This window comes from Macrobrachium rosenbergii, chromosome 14 (genome assembly GCF_040412425.1).
Source record: "Macrobrachium rosenbergii isolate ZJJX-2024 chromosome 14, ASM4041242v1, whole genome shotgun sequence".
Lineage (NCBI taxonomy): Eukaryota > Metazoa > Arthropoda > Malacostraca > Decapoda > Palaemonidae > Macrobrachium > Macrobrachium rosenbergii.
This window is the reverse complement of record NC_089754.1, coordinates 56,493,289-56,513,564: the sequence shown is the minus strand read 5'-3', so window position 1 is coordinate 56,513,564 and position 20,276 is coordinate 56,493,289. Positions and strand designations below refer to the sequence as shown.

Here is a 20,276-nt window from a genome sequence, read left to right as displayed (position 1 = left end):
AATATTTTACCCAGCACCGAGGACCAGGTTTGATATAATTTGACTTACTGGACCACATAAGCTAATGGTATTCCACAGATGTGGTGGCATGCCATCATTCTTTGTGCTCTACAGGTATTCAAATCTTTAATCAACTACTTACTCATTTTGTCAATGAATCATTAATACTGGCAACAGGAAAAATAATGGAAGAAAAATATTCAAAAGCATTTAGTTTACAGCAACTACATGGGACTAAGTTGGGTCAGACTTTCCGAGTTGCTCTCCATGAGCCTCATCTAAGAACAAAGTCTTAGTTTTTGGGTGGAAGGACGTTCAACAGCTTTAATCTGTTGGTAGCATCTACTAGCTTGAACTTCTGGTAATAATTGCATTTTTCCCGTTACACTACAGACTTGTGCATTAATTTTTAAATTTAAAACAAGGTTACGCATGCAAATAAGTTTATCCTCCATGTAAAGGGATATTAAAGAAAACTAATGTCATGAACCACTACTTTTATTTTACTTTTATTCTCTTTCAAATATAAGATTTATGTTACTGCTCTTTCAAGGGTATTGCTGTACACTGATTTCTATAAATGCTTCTCTTTTACTGACTATACATCAGATGATGTTCAAATGATGAATAAATTCACTTCCAAAGCATATATGAGATTCACAATGTTAAAAATTACTGGAATAATCAACCAAAAGACTTTGATGGAAAATAATTTTATTAAGCTTTTCAGTTTACAATCAGTTTTACTAAGTTACCACTTTAAAAAAATCAAATGGTGTCTTTCTGAAAAATCACACAAATTCTGACAGACTCCCTCCACTCATCAAGTCTTTAGTCCATGCTGAATACTGCACCATTATGAAGCATTTCCTGCTTAGAATTACTTCTGACAATTCCCAAGCTACAGAACCTACACTGTTATGAATAAACAAATACATCACTGACAGTAATCAACACCACAAAATGGTTCCTTCTTAACTTCTTGCTTAACCACTAGTGCTTCACTGTCATATACAGTACCATTATTTCAAATGAAATAAAATATGTAAGATATATCAAATGAATTGCATGGCTCTTTATGGCAGTAAACTGCATGCCATCGTCAAGCTTTCCAACAAAATTCTTTTCCCTACAGATGTTCACATTCAACAAGAAGACATGGTTTCCAAAACAAACTACTTCATCATTAAACTTATTACATCCCCATTGTTCACTTGTCATGGCTCATTTCTGTTCTGTACCTGAATTCCAGTACTTTATGCTACTGCCATAACATTTAACAATAGCTTTGTTAATACTCTCATCCTCAGTGTACGATCGCCTACCAATTATCCTCTACCTCTTCATTCAGTATTATTCATCAAGTGTTTCAAACCTACACTTAAAAAGAAATTTTCTCTACATTCTACAATGAGTATTGACATACAATAATGGCAGATCCATATTTATGTAACAGCTAACAAGAATCCATTTATCACAGTATAATCAGGACTGCTCATGGTAGTTACTATACACCACAAATAGACTTCTGCAAAAAATGTGTACAACTTTTTGTACACTAAGTCTTAGAAGGCATATAATTCTTAAAGATGTAAAAATTTCTAACACAACAAAAGAGAAGCCCAAATCAAGGCTGTCAGCAACATTACAAAGCTACAGCACCGAGATTTCATAGATGCTTCAAGAAATCAAACATCTTGTAAATGAAAAATGCCACACTGGTAGCTCAAAAATATTCAGCTATCCACCATGATTCACAATTCAAGGCAACACGATACGTGAAAATTTGCTGTCGCTTATCAGCATTCGCTTCCCAGTGTTTGGCTTGATTAACTGTATGTAGGGAGATATTAAGAATCCTTTGTTATCCAACTGCTACACTACCATATTCAACAAATTTGTTACATACGCTTTCTATTGCCCAGCATCTTTATTCTGCGCAATAGGAAAGTATTTTTCATACTATACCTCAACATGAGAAAAAGGTACATACATGATGATAAATATATATACCCTAAATAATGTGCTCCTCAAACGATTTTTCCAGTTTGTGCTTAACCTTCAAAGATCATTACAATTATTATGCTTCTGGCAGACACAGCAATTAATTAGTTCATAATCTAAAAATAAGATGCATTCAGTTATACAGTAAGAATTAATATTCAGCGTGATCAACTTATTTCACATTAATATGAAAAGATACTTATATGTACAGAACAGGAAAATACTGTTACAACTGGTATGTTCATAGCTAATTATTTCAACAGACCACCTAGCTTCGATATTCAGGTTCTTTGGAGGTGATATATTTCTAAACTAACCTTTCAACTGACTATATAAATGAAAAATCAATAAAAAAAAATGTGCTTCTCAGACATATATATATGTGCTACAGTAAATTCTACAATCACAGTTATTTTTTTGACACTACAGTGAGAAGAAAGTGAATGTAAGAATTTAAAACGATTACGCCCTAACTTATTTACCCTCCCAACAAAAACTTGCCCTCAAACTTCAGCTCATAGGATTAGCATGAGGTGGAGATATGAATACTGTAATAACAGTAACCAAATAATTTAACAATTAAATCTCTACAACAAGAATGATATAAAATTATGCACTGCAATTATGACCAATATAACTTTCTGAATACAGAAGCCAGTTGAATGACAATAAGTGTTGAAAATAACAATGTTATTTACAGTTTGCCATTTAAACACATAACTAAATAGATTTGCATTTTGAGATAAAAGCAACACTACTATTTTAAGTCTTTCAGACTAAAAGTTACACTGAGGTGCCAGCACTCTCAGTCTTGATAGTATAAAGGAAAAGGTTAACATCCCCTGACAACCACCCTCTTGGTGATGTTTTTTTTAGAGAGCTTAAAAGACATTGCATAAACTTTCATATAGTCTGTCTTTAATTAATTTTCATGACAATACCTAAATTTTCAGAAAGGAAAGCAGACAAGTCCTGCTGGATAAGAATAACACTTGAAAGGTTGATAGTACCCCTGAAAAAAAAAAAAATTGTTCTGGATGGTGAAACATATTAAAATAAGACAAGTACGCAGAAACCTGTTTCAGGCAAAACAATTCTGTTCTTTGAAGTAATACACTAAACCTGAAATTCTCACCATTATCAGTCATGTACTCGGTGAAGTAACTGAGTACCTCTTAAATACTGTAGGACATTAAATATCCACAATAATTCTGGTAAAATAATAATTCTCAAAAGACTATAAAACAAAAAATGGAAGAATGCTTTTAGACTACTTAAAATCTACTTAAATGGCTAGCACCATATAAAACCCTTTCATGCACCAAAGGCCAAAAAAATGTTCAGAAAATTTTTTCACTACCCTTTGGACAAAAGTGTCATAGGAATATTACACGACCTGGAAATTAAAGTCAATGAATTTACCACTGCATCTGCTAATGGTCCTTACAACATTTTCCAGATCTTCTAAATAATTTCTATGTATTCCTGGCTGGAAAAAAATGGATACCATTATCTTATGAATGTTGCGAGATTAAATCAAGACATTCCAGTTGTGATGGACATCTTGTGGGAGTAATGAACATATCTGTCGATTTTTCTCTCAAACGCAGCAGGTGAGTGACAACTATTTACACAATTCACAGTTCAGGCCAAGAGAGTGTAGAGAAACTGAGATCTACTTATATTCTAATTACAATGATATGTTTTATCAAATGCTTTGTTTTTACAGACCTATCAATGTAGTAGCAGCAGCTAATAAAGAAAGTGCAAAAGGCACACCACTCGAAGCATTTGGCCAAAGAGAATGATTCTAAATGGGTTATTTATGTCTTCTAACAAGACAAATTCCTGTTCTTCCCAGGAACTGAAATTGAGCTCATAGATCTGTTGATCCCTGGTTCATCCTTAGAACAACTACTGAATATTTGTGTAGTATTTTGCATTTTCCAGTTGTTCAATGTTTTCCCTACTCCAAAAATGCTTGGTAAATGCGAATGAAATGAGAAGCAACTTCTTAATAATTCTTTGATCACCCTTGGGTGGAACCCATCTGGACCTGGGGATATATTTAAGTCTTTCTTTTTAATGAAGATTCTTGCAAATTTACATAAAACCTTGCATCAACCACAAAACCAGCTTCTCCCTATAACATGGAAACACAAACCCTTTGTGTCTTAAGACTAAAATTGTTGCATTCCTCATGTTAACTTTTTTCAAATGTTTTAATGCAGTGATCATTTCAAAATGTTTTGTTCAATCTTTTTAGCAGTTTTTTTTATGCCACTTTCCAATTTGACTTTTTCTCCAATTAATGATATTGTAAATTGAAAATTCCCTTTCCCTGTATATTTCAGAAGAGAACTTGCTTTTCAGGAGAATAAAATTTTCTGGAAAGCACCTCCTAAACTTTTTTTTGGACAATGGTACATCTTTTTCTGGACAATATACTTCCCAAATCAGAAATTTTTTTTTAAATAGTTTAAGTAAGGATAGCACACACACATAAGAACAATATTTCCATTTGCCATTCACTGTATAATATTTTCATGGAAGCTCCAAACCAGTTTCTCTTCAACTACAGCGGTACAAACAAGGAATGAATAGCATTCCTAACAAGAAGCATGGTATGCACAACCACAATAGTATATTAAAATTCTGTTTGGTCTTGAAATGATCAGGAGATATGCTGACTTTATAAATGATAAATACCCTTTTATATAGAAAAACTATTGTTTAGAGACCATTGCTTAATGATGATATATAAAAATGTACTTACTGTATTTGCCAACATATAAGGAATGCCTTTTTTTTCCTAAGAAAATTTTCAAGTAAAATCATGGTGCATCTTTTGTAGTGGAGGCCAGCATGTAAGCTTAGCCTATGGGCTACTGGCAGCTGGTTTTGCTAACAAATAACAGCTCTCCCTCTCAGATGTAATAAACTGCTGGAAGTGCATGTACAAGAAGTTAGAGTAACAACATATCTTTAGTATTCAGAATTTTCAGTGTCCCATTGCAAATAAAATACTAACAAATATAAAAAACTCAAAAAAGTTCTATACTTTACGGGTATCATTAACCCTTATCAAAGTAACAATACATGCATCACCTTTTTTTCACATCTTTTCATTAGGGTTTTACTCATCATCACCAACGTAAAAACCAACAAGCCTCAATAATTGTAAACAGTGTTCTTCAAGTATCAGTCATTATGATTACAGTGAATTTTGCATTGCATTACATATCGTCCACTTCTACACTTGTTGCTACCTCCATGCCCTCAAACTGAAACATGAACTTTGCAGTCTCCATCATTGTCAAAATTTTGAAAAATAATCTTTATTACATTTGAGAGAGAGAGAGAGAGAGAGAGAGAGAGAGAGAGAGAGAGAGAGAGAGAGAGAGAGAGAGAGAGAGAGAGAGAGAGAGAGAGAGAGAGAGAGAGAGAGAGAGAGCACCAATGATGTGTTTTGCTAGTGTAATAAACTTTTGTATACAGTAGCACAGAAATCACAATACTGCTGTTAAATACCTTTAACAGGCCTACAATTACAATATCAAAAATGTATAACCCAAAAGCGAGAGAAAGGCGAGAAATGGCAGTCAAAGCCTAAGCTAGTCACTGAGTCGGGTAAAGGCCACTGCTATAATTCAGAAAAATGCATACAGTACCGTATTTCGTAAAGGGCAGGTGCCTAACAAGCCAAAATATACAAGTTTTACTGTCTTGACACAACAGTAATTTTTGAATATTACTAGATAAGAAGCTTCAAAACAATCTTCGGTTGGAAAGGCTATGAAAATCAAGAGAAAGATGGGTATTCTTCTTTTTCCAGAGCATGCCCCACACAATGGGGTATATCTTATAAGCCAGCAAATACAGTATATAAAATACACATATGAACTGCCATAAAAGATTGTTACATTTGTTATTCCAAGTAGCATACTTTTCATATTGTGGAGAATAATGCCATCAACAACCCCTCTTGACAAAGTTCTTAATGCAAGCATAGCATTGAATCAAGTATCTAGTTGCAAAATAGGAAGATCAATGTCATTAAGCTTACACATTAATACTACAAGTATATACCACTGCATAACAAAATTTAACCAACTAGAGCTATAATTCGGAAAAATCTTTAAGCATGAATATGGAAAAATACTTATTCAGTTATAGTCTCAAATAATCAGTGCACTAAATGCAACCTAACTGGCCTCAGTCAATACAAACTCAAAAGGGATTATTTGGGAATAAATTCCAGGTCTGTGTCATTGTTTAGATAGGGTCCTGCCTTGTGGATATCCTATGAAGAATCTGAAAATTACATGTTATTTTGATTTAAGACGAGTACTCCAATAAGTCTGAATTCTGGCACACAGCAACTTTTATATATGTAAAAACTGTAAGTGATTTCTGGTTACATACCATGAACAATGCACAACTCATGTATGTAATTTATATGTTATTACGTCACTCTTGATATTTACTTGCTGATCTGCAAATCTACAGATTAACAAGATATGCACATCAGTGTCATTATAATAATTACTAGACGTTCATTTCCATACAGAAAATAAATCTTATTAGGATTTAGTTTTTATGACATAAAATAGTTAAGTCTCCAACTTACATATTTAAAAACATGCCTATAAAAATAGTTAGTCTTCTTTACCAACGTGCTTTCTTTTGATACGCGCGTAAGGTCCGATAGCTGGGTCACTGATGAAATCATAGATTACTTTCACCCAAGACTTGTGCTGGGGTAAGTCATCATAAAATTCTGGGGCAATTTCTTTTACCTGTGAAGGAAAAGGTACAGATTTACATACAAACAGGTTTTTAAAAGTTGACAGATTAAACAATTTTTTTAAAACTGGTCACATACACAAAATAATCCCTTACATAGCATTAGCTTGATTTAAGGTTTTAACTGCACAGCAGCTTTTAATGACAATAAACTAGATGGCAGGTGACTGCAACACCTTGGTAGGGTTTAATTAAATTTTATCTTTCACATGCTCCTCCCCGTTGAAAATATTTGCCCTATGAAGAAATATCCATCCAACTGAAGGGGGGGGGAGAAATGGCACCAGTTTAATTAAATAGTTAGGAAAAACCCAATATCTTATGTACGCATACAGGCACTTATACAGGAAGGGGACATGAGGTTGATATCAGTACTCCTACTAGGACTGATTATAAAATTTGGTTTAACCAGATTGCAGACCTCAATCCTGCTGGAATAACATCAAAAGGCTTAAGTTTCCTACAGTCATCAGGCCCATACCAGTATGTGGGGCAGAAACTTGGGCACTTAAGAGGAAAGGGGAGGGACTGTTGGAGAGGAACGAGATGTCGATGGTGAGATGGATTGCTGGAATATCACTACTGGAAAGGAGGGAGAGTCAAGATATAAGAAGAATATGGAGTATATGTAATGTAAAGAAGGATAGGGAAGCTTGTTTGAGATACTGTGGCCATGCAATAAGAAGAGAGGAGGTGGAACCAATCTAGAGCGCTAAGAACATGCAAGTGATGGGGAGGAGGAGTGTGGGGTGTAAGCGGATCAGATGGATGGATGTAGTGAGGAGGGATATGGGTGAGGTGGAACTGGGGGAGGAAGACACAAGGAATATGGAACCTGGCACATTAAAATGTCAAGGGCCAATTGTACAATGCTTCATTCTTTATGTGAAGTAAAATAGATAAAACTCCTAATTCTTTGAGATTCAATTATTACATTTATATTGTTATTCTTTTTTTTTTTATTTTACTAATTTACTTATTATATAAGACACTTACCTTGGGAAGTCTGCATCCAGGGATATAGGGGAAATCGTGATGTTCATTATGATAGCCAACATTGAATGTTAAATAATTCAACGGGCCATAATAGCTGTATGTTTCAAACCCACGCTCAAACATGTAGTGCTCAGAGATAAAGTGGCCAGCCACAGGATGAAGACCCATTGCTAAAAGAGATCCAGCTGAAAGGTACACCAAACACTTACCTGTAACATGAAGATAAGAACAAAAGTTAGAACAATCTTGCTAGTATCATCTAGAATTAACACTGAATATAAATTCACAGAGAGCAAGCCCCAAGCCTGTGAACCTGCATGACATGGAAAGCTTTTACAAAATACAATGCCCATATGTTGAAAACAAGGGGAAAAATACACTGAGAACTTTATTTAATACAAATTAAAAGAATGTTAATATTTTTTCATTAATAATTAATGGGCAGCGTAGAATATCCATACAAATTGAGTCACTGGTGGGTTAGAAAGTTAAGTAAAACTTTCTGGTATGCAAGGTGGCCAGTCTTACCAGGTAAATCCTCTGGTACAGTGCATGTTCTTAGTTCAAACAGAGGTCAATCTCAAAGTGAGGTAGAAATTTCTTTCTTTTCAAACAAGACTGTGCTGACTTCCAACCTTGCTAATGTTAAAGAGTTCATTCGTTAATGAATCAAAATTTTCAAGTACTAATCATATTTATGGCAGCTGAAGATTTGGCTACCCCTTTAGATTTATGATCACCTAACATCACCAAATACAAGAGATAAATATTTTATTCCAATTCATAATATATACCACAGAGTATTTGAGATCTCTAAAACAAAGGTCATTACTCAAATATACCACTTAACATGAATTTTGGAATAAACTGCTCACAATTCTATAGATATGAGAATGTTTGTGGGGAAGGACAAGACTATATTCAAATGCAACTTTTTGTTACTAAACTATTTCACTGCTCTTTCTTGCAGGTTCTTTTGACGTTGGAAAAACTGGGTTCAGCTTCGCTGAAGATAAGGGAAAGTGCACTCTTATCTTTGAGTCCATTATATACGCCATCATGTGTTATAATGTTAATCATTACGACACAATACCTGGCCAAAAGACCAACTAGAAGAGAATTCTTTGATATTAGTTTGGTCACCATGGAGCTCTGGTAGACCATGGAAGGTAACCCCCTTGAGGACTCAACAGCGACTACCAAAAATAGGTTTTTCCTACGTCAAAACCTGTTTTATACTGGATTTCCCATGTGATTACTTGAAATCTTGTAAAAATGTTTGAATCTAAAAATGCTGTGTTCTGCAAATACTGTAAGCAATTTTGATAGGGAACTGAAACTTTTAATAAAATTCAATTCACAGCTGTAAAATATAAAAATTTCTAAAGGTGTTTACCTTGGCTATCTTACTTTTTAGTATGTTAATGAGTACTGTACAGTAGTATTTTACCTGACCCGATTAATACTCTGGGGAGTATGAATAAATACAGGCAGTCCCCGGTCATTGGCAGGGGTTCTGTTCCCGACAGCATGACGATAACTGAAAATTGCCAATAACGGGAAATCGACAAATATCAGTGCCGATAAGCGGGGCTCGGCGCCTGTTAGGTGGGTATCAACACCAGCCTTTGGTTATCGGCACCGAAAATCCAGTTGTCTTCATCACTAGACAAGCACCATAAAACCAGATCACCGATAACTGGGGACTGCCTTACATATACATACACATGTATATCTTAATAACTAGTTTACTTTTTTATATTTATTTAAATACTACTACATAATTGTTGAAGCTATTACTAACACTATATTACAGGTGGTTATGAAATAAGGTGTACTACTTAATTTCAATAAAAAGTCCTACACCAAAGTAATCTGATCCCATCTTTAAATAGGTCACACTCGTTTGACCCAAAGGTATTTGATGAGTAACCCTCAAGACTCAAATCCCACTATGTGCTGAATGTACCATACTTTGTAAGGTGGCTTAGAAGCATACAGTGAAAATACTACAAGCAATGCTCACTATGTTTTGAAGCCTTGAATGAGTATGAGTAAGTCATTATAACAAGACTTCACCTTCAAAGTAATCATTTTACGAAAATATCACATGACTTGGAATCAATGGGTTGCATATGAAATACTTGCATGCATAAAAACTTACCACCAAAGTAATAGAATACAAAAAAGTTGAAGCTCAACTGGATGGTTGTATTAATGAACTCCAACAAGGTTGGCTGCTTCGGATACGTTATAATAGGACGAAGGGCATAAAATAACGGTTGGAAAAACATCCATATCATTTTCCCCAATGTAGTGCAAAACAAAGTAGCTTCTAGATTTGTCGGGATGTCTGTGTCGAGTTTTTCATCTCCTTGATACTGAAAAATAAGAAGTCACTTAACACTTACAAATACTGAACAGGATGATGCCAATGTAAATTCAGTTAATAATAAGTAAATTCCAAAATACAATACTGTGTGATATACATCACAAAGCCACTAGAGTTCTAACAAGAGACAAAATTCCTGATTCATAATCCCCAAATTCTATTCTGGATCCTACACAAACACAGTGGGATTCAGCAACATAAAAAATAGGCTGGTGAATCTGATAACAACCATGGGGTGGAAATACAGGCATTTACTGTACACGATTCATAGGATTATATTAAAACTTGTACTGTTATAAGGATATATAATGGAAACAGTACAGTATTTGTCAGAAGTTTTTCTTCAATTAAACATTTTAGGACAAAAGGATTTATTTAAAATATGAACCATTTTAGCATATAATTGCTTTGTGACAAGAATAAACTTGGCCCAAAAACAAACCATAAACAGAAAGCAATAATTTCAATGCAAGGTTTTATCCTATTTATCATCCTTATATAACTAGTTTCAGTTAATCTAATGACAATAACACAATATTGCTGTAAAGTCTTACCTTATGATGTTCTAGATGGTAGCCTTTGAACGCCACAGAAAAAGGCAGCGTGATGGGTAGATTCGCAAAAATACCCAATATACGATTTGCTAGAGGTCTTGAGTGTCCAAAGGCTAGGTTATGAGATATTTCATGGATTGCTGTAAATACAAAGCGGACATGTAGTAAAACCACTCACATAAATCTAAAACATATGCCCATAATTGTAAATCAAATAAAAAATTTCCAACTTCTTATAAGCTGGCCAAACATACAGAAAATTTTAGGAATGAATTTAATTTTCTAAATATACAAACCTGAGGCTTATATTTGGATGTGCCTCTTGGTGCAAGCTGTTTGATTTACTGATGGAGGCAGTGAAACTGTGGGGTATCACCCACTCGCCCAGCTGTAAAAACACTCTTTTCCTTTGGCAAACAGGATAAGTGGAGGGTAAAGACACATAACCTCGACTTACTGGCTGCCCTGGCCGGTCCTAACCCCACCAGCAGAACCCCTCTTGCTGGAGCTGTCATTTGTTACAGCAGAGCAGGCATGTGTGCTACTGCATCTATAATGAATGGCCAGAAACAGTACCAAGCACAGAATGGTCATGTAAGTGAATCACACTATGAGACAAGAAGGTATTTTTGTACCAAATAATACTGGCGCACGGTACTGGTGAATCGTCACCAGCCCACTCAAGGATGGATCCCCAAACAAACCTAGGGATGGCAGTCAGTAGTTCCTGAGTCTCTGTGGGTCACCAAAGAGAAACTGACAAAATACCAGCAGGAATGACAGGTAGGGGAAGAGTCTGTGACTGTACAGGAGAAATCCACAGACACCCCCCCTCGACTGTCTTGATGTGAGTTAAGTAGACAGAATGGTCATTAACCATCCTTTCCAGTACCACCATGAATTATGCAACCTGAGGGAAACGTCCTGAAAGTCACAAAAGATGGAGCAGGGTTCACAGCAGAAGTTGACCTCAGTCTTAAGTATGAAAGGAAGGGTATTACCTCCTGACAACACCAACAATATCTTCTTGGATCTTCTCTTTGTCCTGAACTTCTCTCACTGGGAGGGTACCCAATCAGAACCCTCCAACACAGTGAATCTTGTGAGGACACTGAATCACTGTAAAAAGAACAGAAAGAGCAATGATCAACATTCATGGGTGGCAAAAAGCTCACACACACACACCTTCATACACAGGACATCAGAACTTTTCACTTTTCTTGAAAATGAAACCAAAGTCATGATGAAAACAAGTCAAAACAAAAATTACAACCTGGTTTGGTAAACTTCAACAACCATTACAAAAGGAGTCTTGTTAGAGAAAATGTCATGGTTGATTGATATTCAGGGGAGTGGTTGGTATCCCCAGGCCCCTCGCCTAACTGCTGGTAAATAACTACCTTGTCACCAAGCTTCAATGACTGAGCCAGCTTGCATGTACAGAATAACCATACTATAGACAAAAGTTTGTACTCTCATGGGAACAAATGTTCTGAACCTAAAAAGGTCATACTATACGCTGTTCAGACAATTTTAAACATAATGCCCCTACAGTCAACATAATTCTCTGTCTTCATCTTTTAAAGCTCATACTTGTTCTTTCCATACCAGATAATCTAAGGTAAGCTAAATACTCAATGACATTTCCCTTAAAAAGTTTATTATACACTTGGTGTAAAACTAAATACTAAATTCTTCAATGATACCAACACCAATTTCATTAGTAAAGACCCTCAGCTGCTATGCTTCACAACTCTCAACAATACAATTTTACATCTGCAAGTCCTAAAATAAAAGAACTGTAACACAAATATATTAATTAGTTCCATATAAATAAAAATTACGTTCCAAATAACCATTAATGCAAGAAGAAACAAAAGGCCCAAATTATCAGAGTATATGAAAAGAGCTACTTACCTAACATCAGCGAGTGATTGATGGTCCCTCCAATACAGTAGGATAATATAAGAACCCACATCCACGAGAGGTCACGAATGACGAAGAGCGAGACAAACTGGAATGTGACCAGGCACAAGACCCACCACTTCAAATTTGGATCATTGCCAAAAAGGTTCTTAATTTCTGGATGTTTCTCTGAAAGTTTTAAGGAAATTAGTACTAAAGATATGTGAAATGACCTACAAAATAAAATGTCTGTGAACAAATTTTAAAATTTCTCTACATGGTGTCACCACAATTCTTATTCTTTTACTTTAAGATGCAGCCTGTATAGTTTCTGATTATAAATACAAAAAATATGAAGCCATTGTTTTCAACAGCTTATAAATAGTTGTCTGACCAACTGATCTGCCAACAAAAAATTCTAACTCAAGTCACACTGCCAAGCTGCCTATCGTTCTTTTTACCTCATTAATTCTATGCCATGAAATGTTGTCTTAACCTCACAACACTCAGGTATAGACTTCTACTTTGTAATCTGCAATACTGTATACACATTCTTTTTCTCTTAACAGTCATTTACTCAAGTTCCTAAACTTAGATGGCTAATCACAAGAGAACATAATTTAAACTTCTTGGTGGGGATCGTTGCATGATATGCACAAAAGATTCTTCCTTTTCACTTTGCAACTCCTCCCTATCTCTCAAATGTAACTGAACATGCTATTCAAATTAACCTTGCTTCAGTTCTCTCTCCCATAAAAACTGATCCACGGCAAGAACCCTTGAACCAAGGAATGTGCCTCAGTGTTGCAAATGCTCTGTTTGTAATCACAGTTTGTTTTGTAGTTTTCTACTCCTGACAGTGACCTGCTGACATAATAAAAAGTTGTTCTTTTTCCCCAAAAGTATGGTGATCTCCCCAAGATAATTGTGCATGTTTGTTGTGGCAACATCTGCCAAACTCAGTGATGGACTTCAGGTTTTCAGGATTTTTACAGAGTTCTCTGCATCTGTCATGGCTTTGAAATCCAGTTAGCCATGTGGTTACTGCTCTCTAGTGCATTATCAATCTTTTAAAAGCTCGGTTTCAGAACAATTTGTGAATATAATTACAAAATGCGTGTCAAAATACTCTGCATTCAGAAAAGCCATATTTGGATGTGCATTGGCTCTAAAAACAATCAGATTAATTAATATTAATTTTAATGTGGAATAAGCTAAGGTTTTTCTGATGGTACTAAATGCTATTTTTATAACTCTGACGTGGACACAATATTGCACTTCAATGAACGTTGGTTTCTAAACACCAAATACATTTTAAATGTGACCATGGGTTTTACGGAGCTTTTGTGTGATTCTGATAAATCTGAAATTAATTTTTATTGGAAAGGTCTGCTTAACTACAACCCCTCATCCAGACAATAAAGGGAGATCATAGTGGGAAACATTCTGTCTTAGCATCAGCACAGGCTGGTGGAGGCACAAAGACAACAAATTATCATGGCATGTTAGCCAGCAAATATTATTTCACTATGATGTATGATATCACAGGTACGGTTAGGTGGAAAGATGCCTGTACGGTTTCACTTTATGATTTAGGGCGCCCAAGAAACAATGACAGATCTGTTATGACCCAGTACAATACACTAGGTTAGGTTATGCTGGATCCCTGTGGGTTATTTCACTTGTTTTCATATTCCAAAACTTCCATTCTTCCACTATGGTTCTCAATTATTGCTGAACTAGGGGATGGGTGGGAATGGGTTAACCAACTACTTCCATATTCCAAAACCTTCATTCTTCCACTATGGTTCTCAATTATTGCTGAACTAGGGGATGGGTGGGAATGGGTTAACCAACTATTTCCATATTCCAAAGCCTTCATTCTTCCACTATGATTCTCAATTATTGCTGAACTAGGGGATGGGTGGGAATGGGTTAACCAACTATTTCCATATTCCAAAACCTTCATTCTTCCACTATGATTCTCAATTATTGCTGAACTAGGGGATGGGAGGGAATGGGTTAACCAACTACTTCCAAAAAACGAATTAAAACTTTCAAATTATATTTTACATCTGTACTGAAGTGATTTTAAAAGTAACCTTGTTCACCAAGAAGAAGTCTCAAAAAGCCATTAAATGCCTGATAGGCTATTGGAAAAACCAACTAATTCCATATGTTCATTCTTCCATGTTTCAATGAAAAAAAACCAACTTTTATATCAAAACCTTCATTCTTCCACTATTCCTTTGATGCAAGAAAAGAACCATGTTTCTTTGACACTACACAGCTGTCAATTATTCAGTTGAAAAATGCACCCATTTACTCAAAAAATCCAAAGACTGCAACTGGTACACATTCAAAATCAATCCTTTATATTCTGATGGACATTCCTCTACCATTCATAAAATCATTAAGGCTTCAGGAGTAAATTTACTTGTTGATACTTGGAGCTTAAACAAACACTGCACAAACTATTTAGAAAACTTTAAAACTTCATATCTCAACTCATCACTCCATATAATATCCTGTGAAGTGCAAACATGATAACTGAACCTAACGATTACATAATCACCATCATTACTCAATATTATTCTCATTTACTGGTATCTAATCTCCCCTGAATAAAATCATAAAAATCAAAAACTTGTTGATACTTGGAGCAAACAAACACTGAGATAAAATTTATCTACTTTTCCTAATCACCATCATTACTCAATATTATTCTCATTTACTGGGTGAATCTCCCTGAATAAGATCATCAAGAGATAGAGATTTATCTAGAGAGAGAGAGGTGATCCTGAGAGAGAGAGAGAGAGAGAGAGAGAGAGAGAGAGAGAGAGAGAGAGAGAGAGAGAGAGAGAGAGAGAGCAGTTAACTCCCCTTAACTTACATCAAAACATGGTAGCTATAACGCTCAACAAACACAGGAAGTATGCCATTCCAGATTTTTAAAAGGGGAGAAATTGAAAATAAAGCTTTTTTTTTTTAGTTCTTGAGTCTTTTACTTGGCTATTTCTTTATTGTTAACCATGGTCTATAGCAACAGCTTCATGGGCATATACCTAATACTATAATCTCAATGTTACCATTTTAAGCCTTGTTTAAATCTTTTGCTGTCCATATCTAAATTTAGACCTTTTTATACTATTAATATGAGAAAAAGTCATACATGGTAAAGATGTCAATTCAAAACTATTCACAACATTCTACTTATTGTATAAAGATTGTACAAAAACAAAATGAATATTCAATATATATATATATATATATATATATATATATATATATATATATATATATTATATATATATCATGTATTCAGTAACAATGCAAATGACCTGAAATTCATCCTCATTGTAAGTCACTGTTCATTCAACAACTGTATGCCAGCCACAAATCCAAAGCCATAATTATACAAAAATGTAAATATATATGAAACTTGTGGCTGCTAAATCTTCATTTGTATGCAAAGCCACAGCATTCTGGGCTGCTGAAATTAAAGACCTAACTAACGCTAGCTCAAGTGTGCTAAGCAGCGATTAAAATTGGTATACATAAATGTCCAAACAACCCACTAATATTTCCTAAGCTCACTATGAGTTTCCCTATACCATTATAAATTCGGTAAATTTTCCATTCACGACTTATCCTTTTTCTCAAAAGACGTACCTGTAACTTGATACCATATATCCCATCCTGAGATCTGGTTTGTAAATCCAATACTGTCCTACATTTTATTTTTTTTTATTAGCCTTCGTCCTCATGGCCTTAACGGTTTCAACTGCCCAACACTAGAGCAGCTGCCTGCTGTTCTTTCGGCCGGTAAATTATTACTTTTATACATAAAAAACAAAATTTCTACGCCTAACAGGCTTGTGCTATTTACTAGGTTTCTATTCTAAATGCAACCACAATTAAATGAAAGTGGAAATTTGACTGTCATACGAGAACGTTATGTAAGTGTCGGACTGGTCACGCATTCGCCCGTTTTTAACTTAGCCACAATGCAACACTCATCTATTTACGTTCATGACGTCATTTTCCTTAAATATACAAAATTCAGCGACATGTGCATGAATCTGCATTCACTTTGCACGCGTTCCTCATCGTGCCGGTATAGCCTGCACAAGCTGCAAGCATTAAAACTGGGTTAAGTCAGTGCCCTTCGAAAATGAAATTTCCCCCCCTACCACGGGCGCCGGAGGGCAAGTCACAGCAATTTGACTTTTCAGTTCAAGGCCACAGCAACCAACCAAATTCAGACGGCTGTCTGTTCTGGGGAAAGCAGGTGTCCTGTCGACAGACATCAAACCCAAAAGTGGTCACTTAAGCCCGCCTATATACAAGCCCAGTCAGATGCAGCAGCAGCAGCAGTGCGGCACAACCTCTTTAATTCATCGAAAATTGGGCTGAAAAAAGGACGTTATACAAATCTGAATGACAGGGGCGCATAACCAATAATACTCACTCAAGATCTCTTTTCTCCTCGTTGCATGTGGCTCGGCGGTGTATGACCACTCAAAATCACTTCTCGACACATGCTGACCCATTATGGTTTATATTTTACCGGCTTACTTCGCTACACCTTCACTTCGTCACATCCCAAGTCTCACTGAGTCTACAGGCCGCCTGCAGCAGCCTGCTAGCTACAGCTACTCGCCGGGATGCTCCCTGGTTGGGATTTGGGGAGGGACACCCGGGGAAGGCCACCGCTTTGTTGGGCAGCGTTGCCAATCATGGCTGTATTTAGCCACTGGATGGCAGACTATCTCATAAGTGATGCTAAATATCGATCGTTTCAGCCTACATGAGATATATTAGTCAACAATCTTTTCAACCTAAATCATAACTTTAACTGTTCAATGAGAAACTTTTACACTACACAACACAGTTCTGGTGAAGAGAGAGTTATCGATAGCGTGCAAGATTTATAAGATGTCTCATAATTCTGATCATCCTTTGCACTCGGATCTCCCTACGCTTATATAAAGTCCACCGCATATTGCTAAATATTTTGTTAATTCTAACAATTTTGCCTATTATCTTACGATGTTCGATACAACACAGCTCTCTTGAAATTTCGTTCCCTCTTGAATCAAGTAAATAATCTTATTCGAGTCTTGGAATTTCAGAAGTTCATGCTGATTTCTAATGCACGTAAAACTCATTTCATAATAACTGACTTTCTTAACCTATGTATTTTCCTTGTTATTTCTCGTACATAATTTTTTTTATTTCATTTTCTTTAATGAACTACTTTCCCTCTTGGAGCTTTTGAATTTAGAGAACCTGCTTCTCCATCTAGAATTACAGCTTGGTTTATAATAATAATAATAATAATAATAATAATAATAATAATAATGTCTGTAAGTTTAAGGGAGGCTGTAATGCTACTTATCAACGACACAATATTACTTTATTCTTTTATTTGGAGAGTAATGCCGGTGGATGTGGATACTAGTGTTTACTGATTTACATTTTTCTCTATTTACGCACTTAAGTTTCATTCCGACTCATTCAATATTCATTCGACTTATTCAATATTCATCGCTTTATGAGAGACTAGACCCAGGAAGATATTCCTGCAAACCTATCGGCTTTTCCGTGCACAGATTTTCGGCAGTTCACTTCTTGGTGTACTAAGTAATTTCATTATTTTAAATGTGAAAGTGATATGATTTTACAGGTCAAAATAGTCACGTTTTTCTGACTGACTTAATTGGCAATTTTAAAATTTATAAAAACAGAGGACCTTACATCATGAGATATGTATATATAAATTATATATATGTATATATATACATATTAACCTTATCACTTACACAACTGTTCTATGCATTAATACAATTACTGACAGGACCCCAATTAATGATGTCCTGTCAGTAATATATACATTAAGTATACCTTAGTTTAACCAGACCACTGAGCTGATTAACAGCTCTCCTAGGGCTGGCCCGAAGGATTAGATTTATTTTACGTGGCTAAGAACCAATTGGTTACCTAGCAACGGGACCTGCAGCTTACTGTGGAATCCGAACCATATTATAGCGAGAAATAAATTTCTATCACCAGAAATAAATTCCTCTAATTCTTCATTGGCCGGTCGGAGAATCGAAAGCGGGGCCAGCAGAGTGCTAGCTGAGAACGGTACCCACCCGTCCATTGAGGAACTAGTAAAAAATATATATGTATGTATATATATATGTGTGTGTGTGTGTGTGTGTTGTGAGAGAGGGAGAGGGGGGGGCTTCTTCCGTTTTATACAGAGCGACCAAGAATCGTCGAGTAGGCGTTTGCTTTCGAAACGACTGCTAGTTGTAGACTCAAGCTCCTATCTAGATTCGCGGCTATCACACTGCGAAGGTCTGGTTGTCTTCATTCATTGCTGAATAGCACATAAGGTCCTTTGCTATCGAAAGTGCTACCGGAGATTCCCGCTGTAATACAAATGATTCTTATTATCACAGTTGCGGTACCGTGTAGGTTTTGTTATTAGTATCACGCTCCAGTGTCTTTATTTACTTTTGGTTCGTGTTCCATTGTACTACGCTTTTTTTTTTTTTTCCGGAAGTTGTTCAACTTTCTCACCAGTCAGTACCCCGTAGGAAAGTAGTGCCGTCAGTGAACCTCATGCGGTGCAATGTAGGCATTACTTAAGATTCTTCGCAGCGTCCCTTCGGCCCCTAGCTGCAACCCCTTTCATTCCTTTTACTGTACCTCCGTTCATATTCTCTTTCTTCCATCTTACTGTTCACCCTCTCCTAACAACTGATTCATAGTGCAGCTGCGAAGTTTTCCTCCTGTTACACCTTTCAAACCTTTTCAATGTCAATTTCCGTTTCAGCGCTGAATGGCCTTAGTTGCCCCAGTGCTTGGCATATGCCTGAAATCTATACATCGATCAATCAGTCACTAATCAGTACTTTTTTCTTGGTGAAATCTATTTTGTCATCTCAAGAACAATAATGTATCCCGCAGATGGTAATGTGGCCCTGAGATAAACGCAATCCTGGAATGTAATACAAAATGAACGCGCCCTTAAGATGTCATATTTTTTTGTTGCCTCGTTTCTTGAAAGATCTCTAAAGTCTTGCATTCGCTCACTAGAAAGGACGTGCTCGTTGCTTTTAAAGTTGTAAATTAACAGCCCGTATAACTAGCCAATGATAATCAAGTCTTTAAAATCTCTCCGTTCTGGACCAGATTTATTTTGCTAATACTGAGAGTTTTGCAGCGTTAATATTATTACTTGAGAAGCAGTCAATCTTCTCCCATTTGGTCACGATAGTTAACATAGAATCTGAACCGCTTCCCGCCAACAGAGAAGTCCATTGACATGGTCATACCTCTTTTCTGGGAAAGGACAATTATTATTTGGGTTTCTTCTCGCCAAAACTGGTTAGAAGAAGTTTTTTTTTTTTTTTTTTTAAGATCTAGTTTCTTAGTTAAAAGGAACCAACGTAGACTGAGCACTGAAGTTCAGGCCCTGCCGAAGAATTCTTCTTTCCGTGCTGTAACAAGCAAGGCCAAGCACTGGGACCTATGAGGTCATTCAGCGCTGAAACGGAAATTGACAGTAAAAGGTTTGAAAGGTGTAACAGGAGGAAAACCTCAAA

General features: G+C 36.0%; 1 protein-coding gene across 2 annotated transcripts; it reads right to left on the bottom strand.

Moving 5' to 3' along the window:
- Positions 1–697: 697 nt before the first annotated feature.
- ifc (delta4-sphingolipid-FADS-like protein ifc) lies at positions 698–17,398 on the bottom strand. 2 transcript variants are annotated; one of them, XM_067117012.1, is made up of 7 exons: positions 17,129–17,398; positions 12,670–12,846; positions 10,753–10,892; positions 9,971–10,187; positions 7,807–8,015; positions 6,635–6,803; positions 698–3,016 (listed from the first exon to the last, which is right to left on the bottom strand). In XM_067117012.1, the coding sequence occupies exons 1-6, from the start codon at positions 17,208–17,210 to the stop codon at positions 6,663–6,665; spliced, it is 966 nt and encodes a 321-aa protein (XP_066973113.1). In that variant the 5' UTR covers positions 17,211–17,398; the 3' UTR covers positions 698–3,016; positions 6,635–6,662. The 2 variants fall into 2 exon arrangements, with proteins under 2 accessions (XP_066973113.1, XP_066973112.1); XM_067117011.1 differs by having other exon boundaries at positions 698–6,803; positions 17,129–17,379.
- Positions 17,399–20,276: the final 2,878 nt, after the last annotated feature.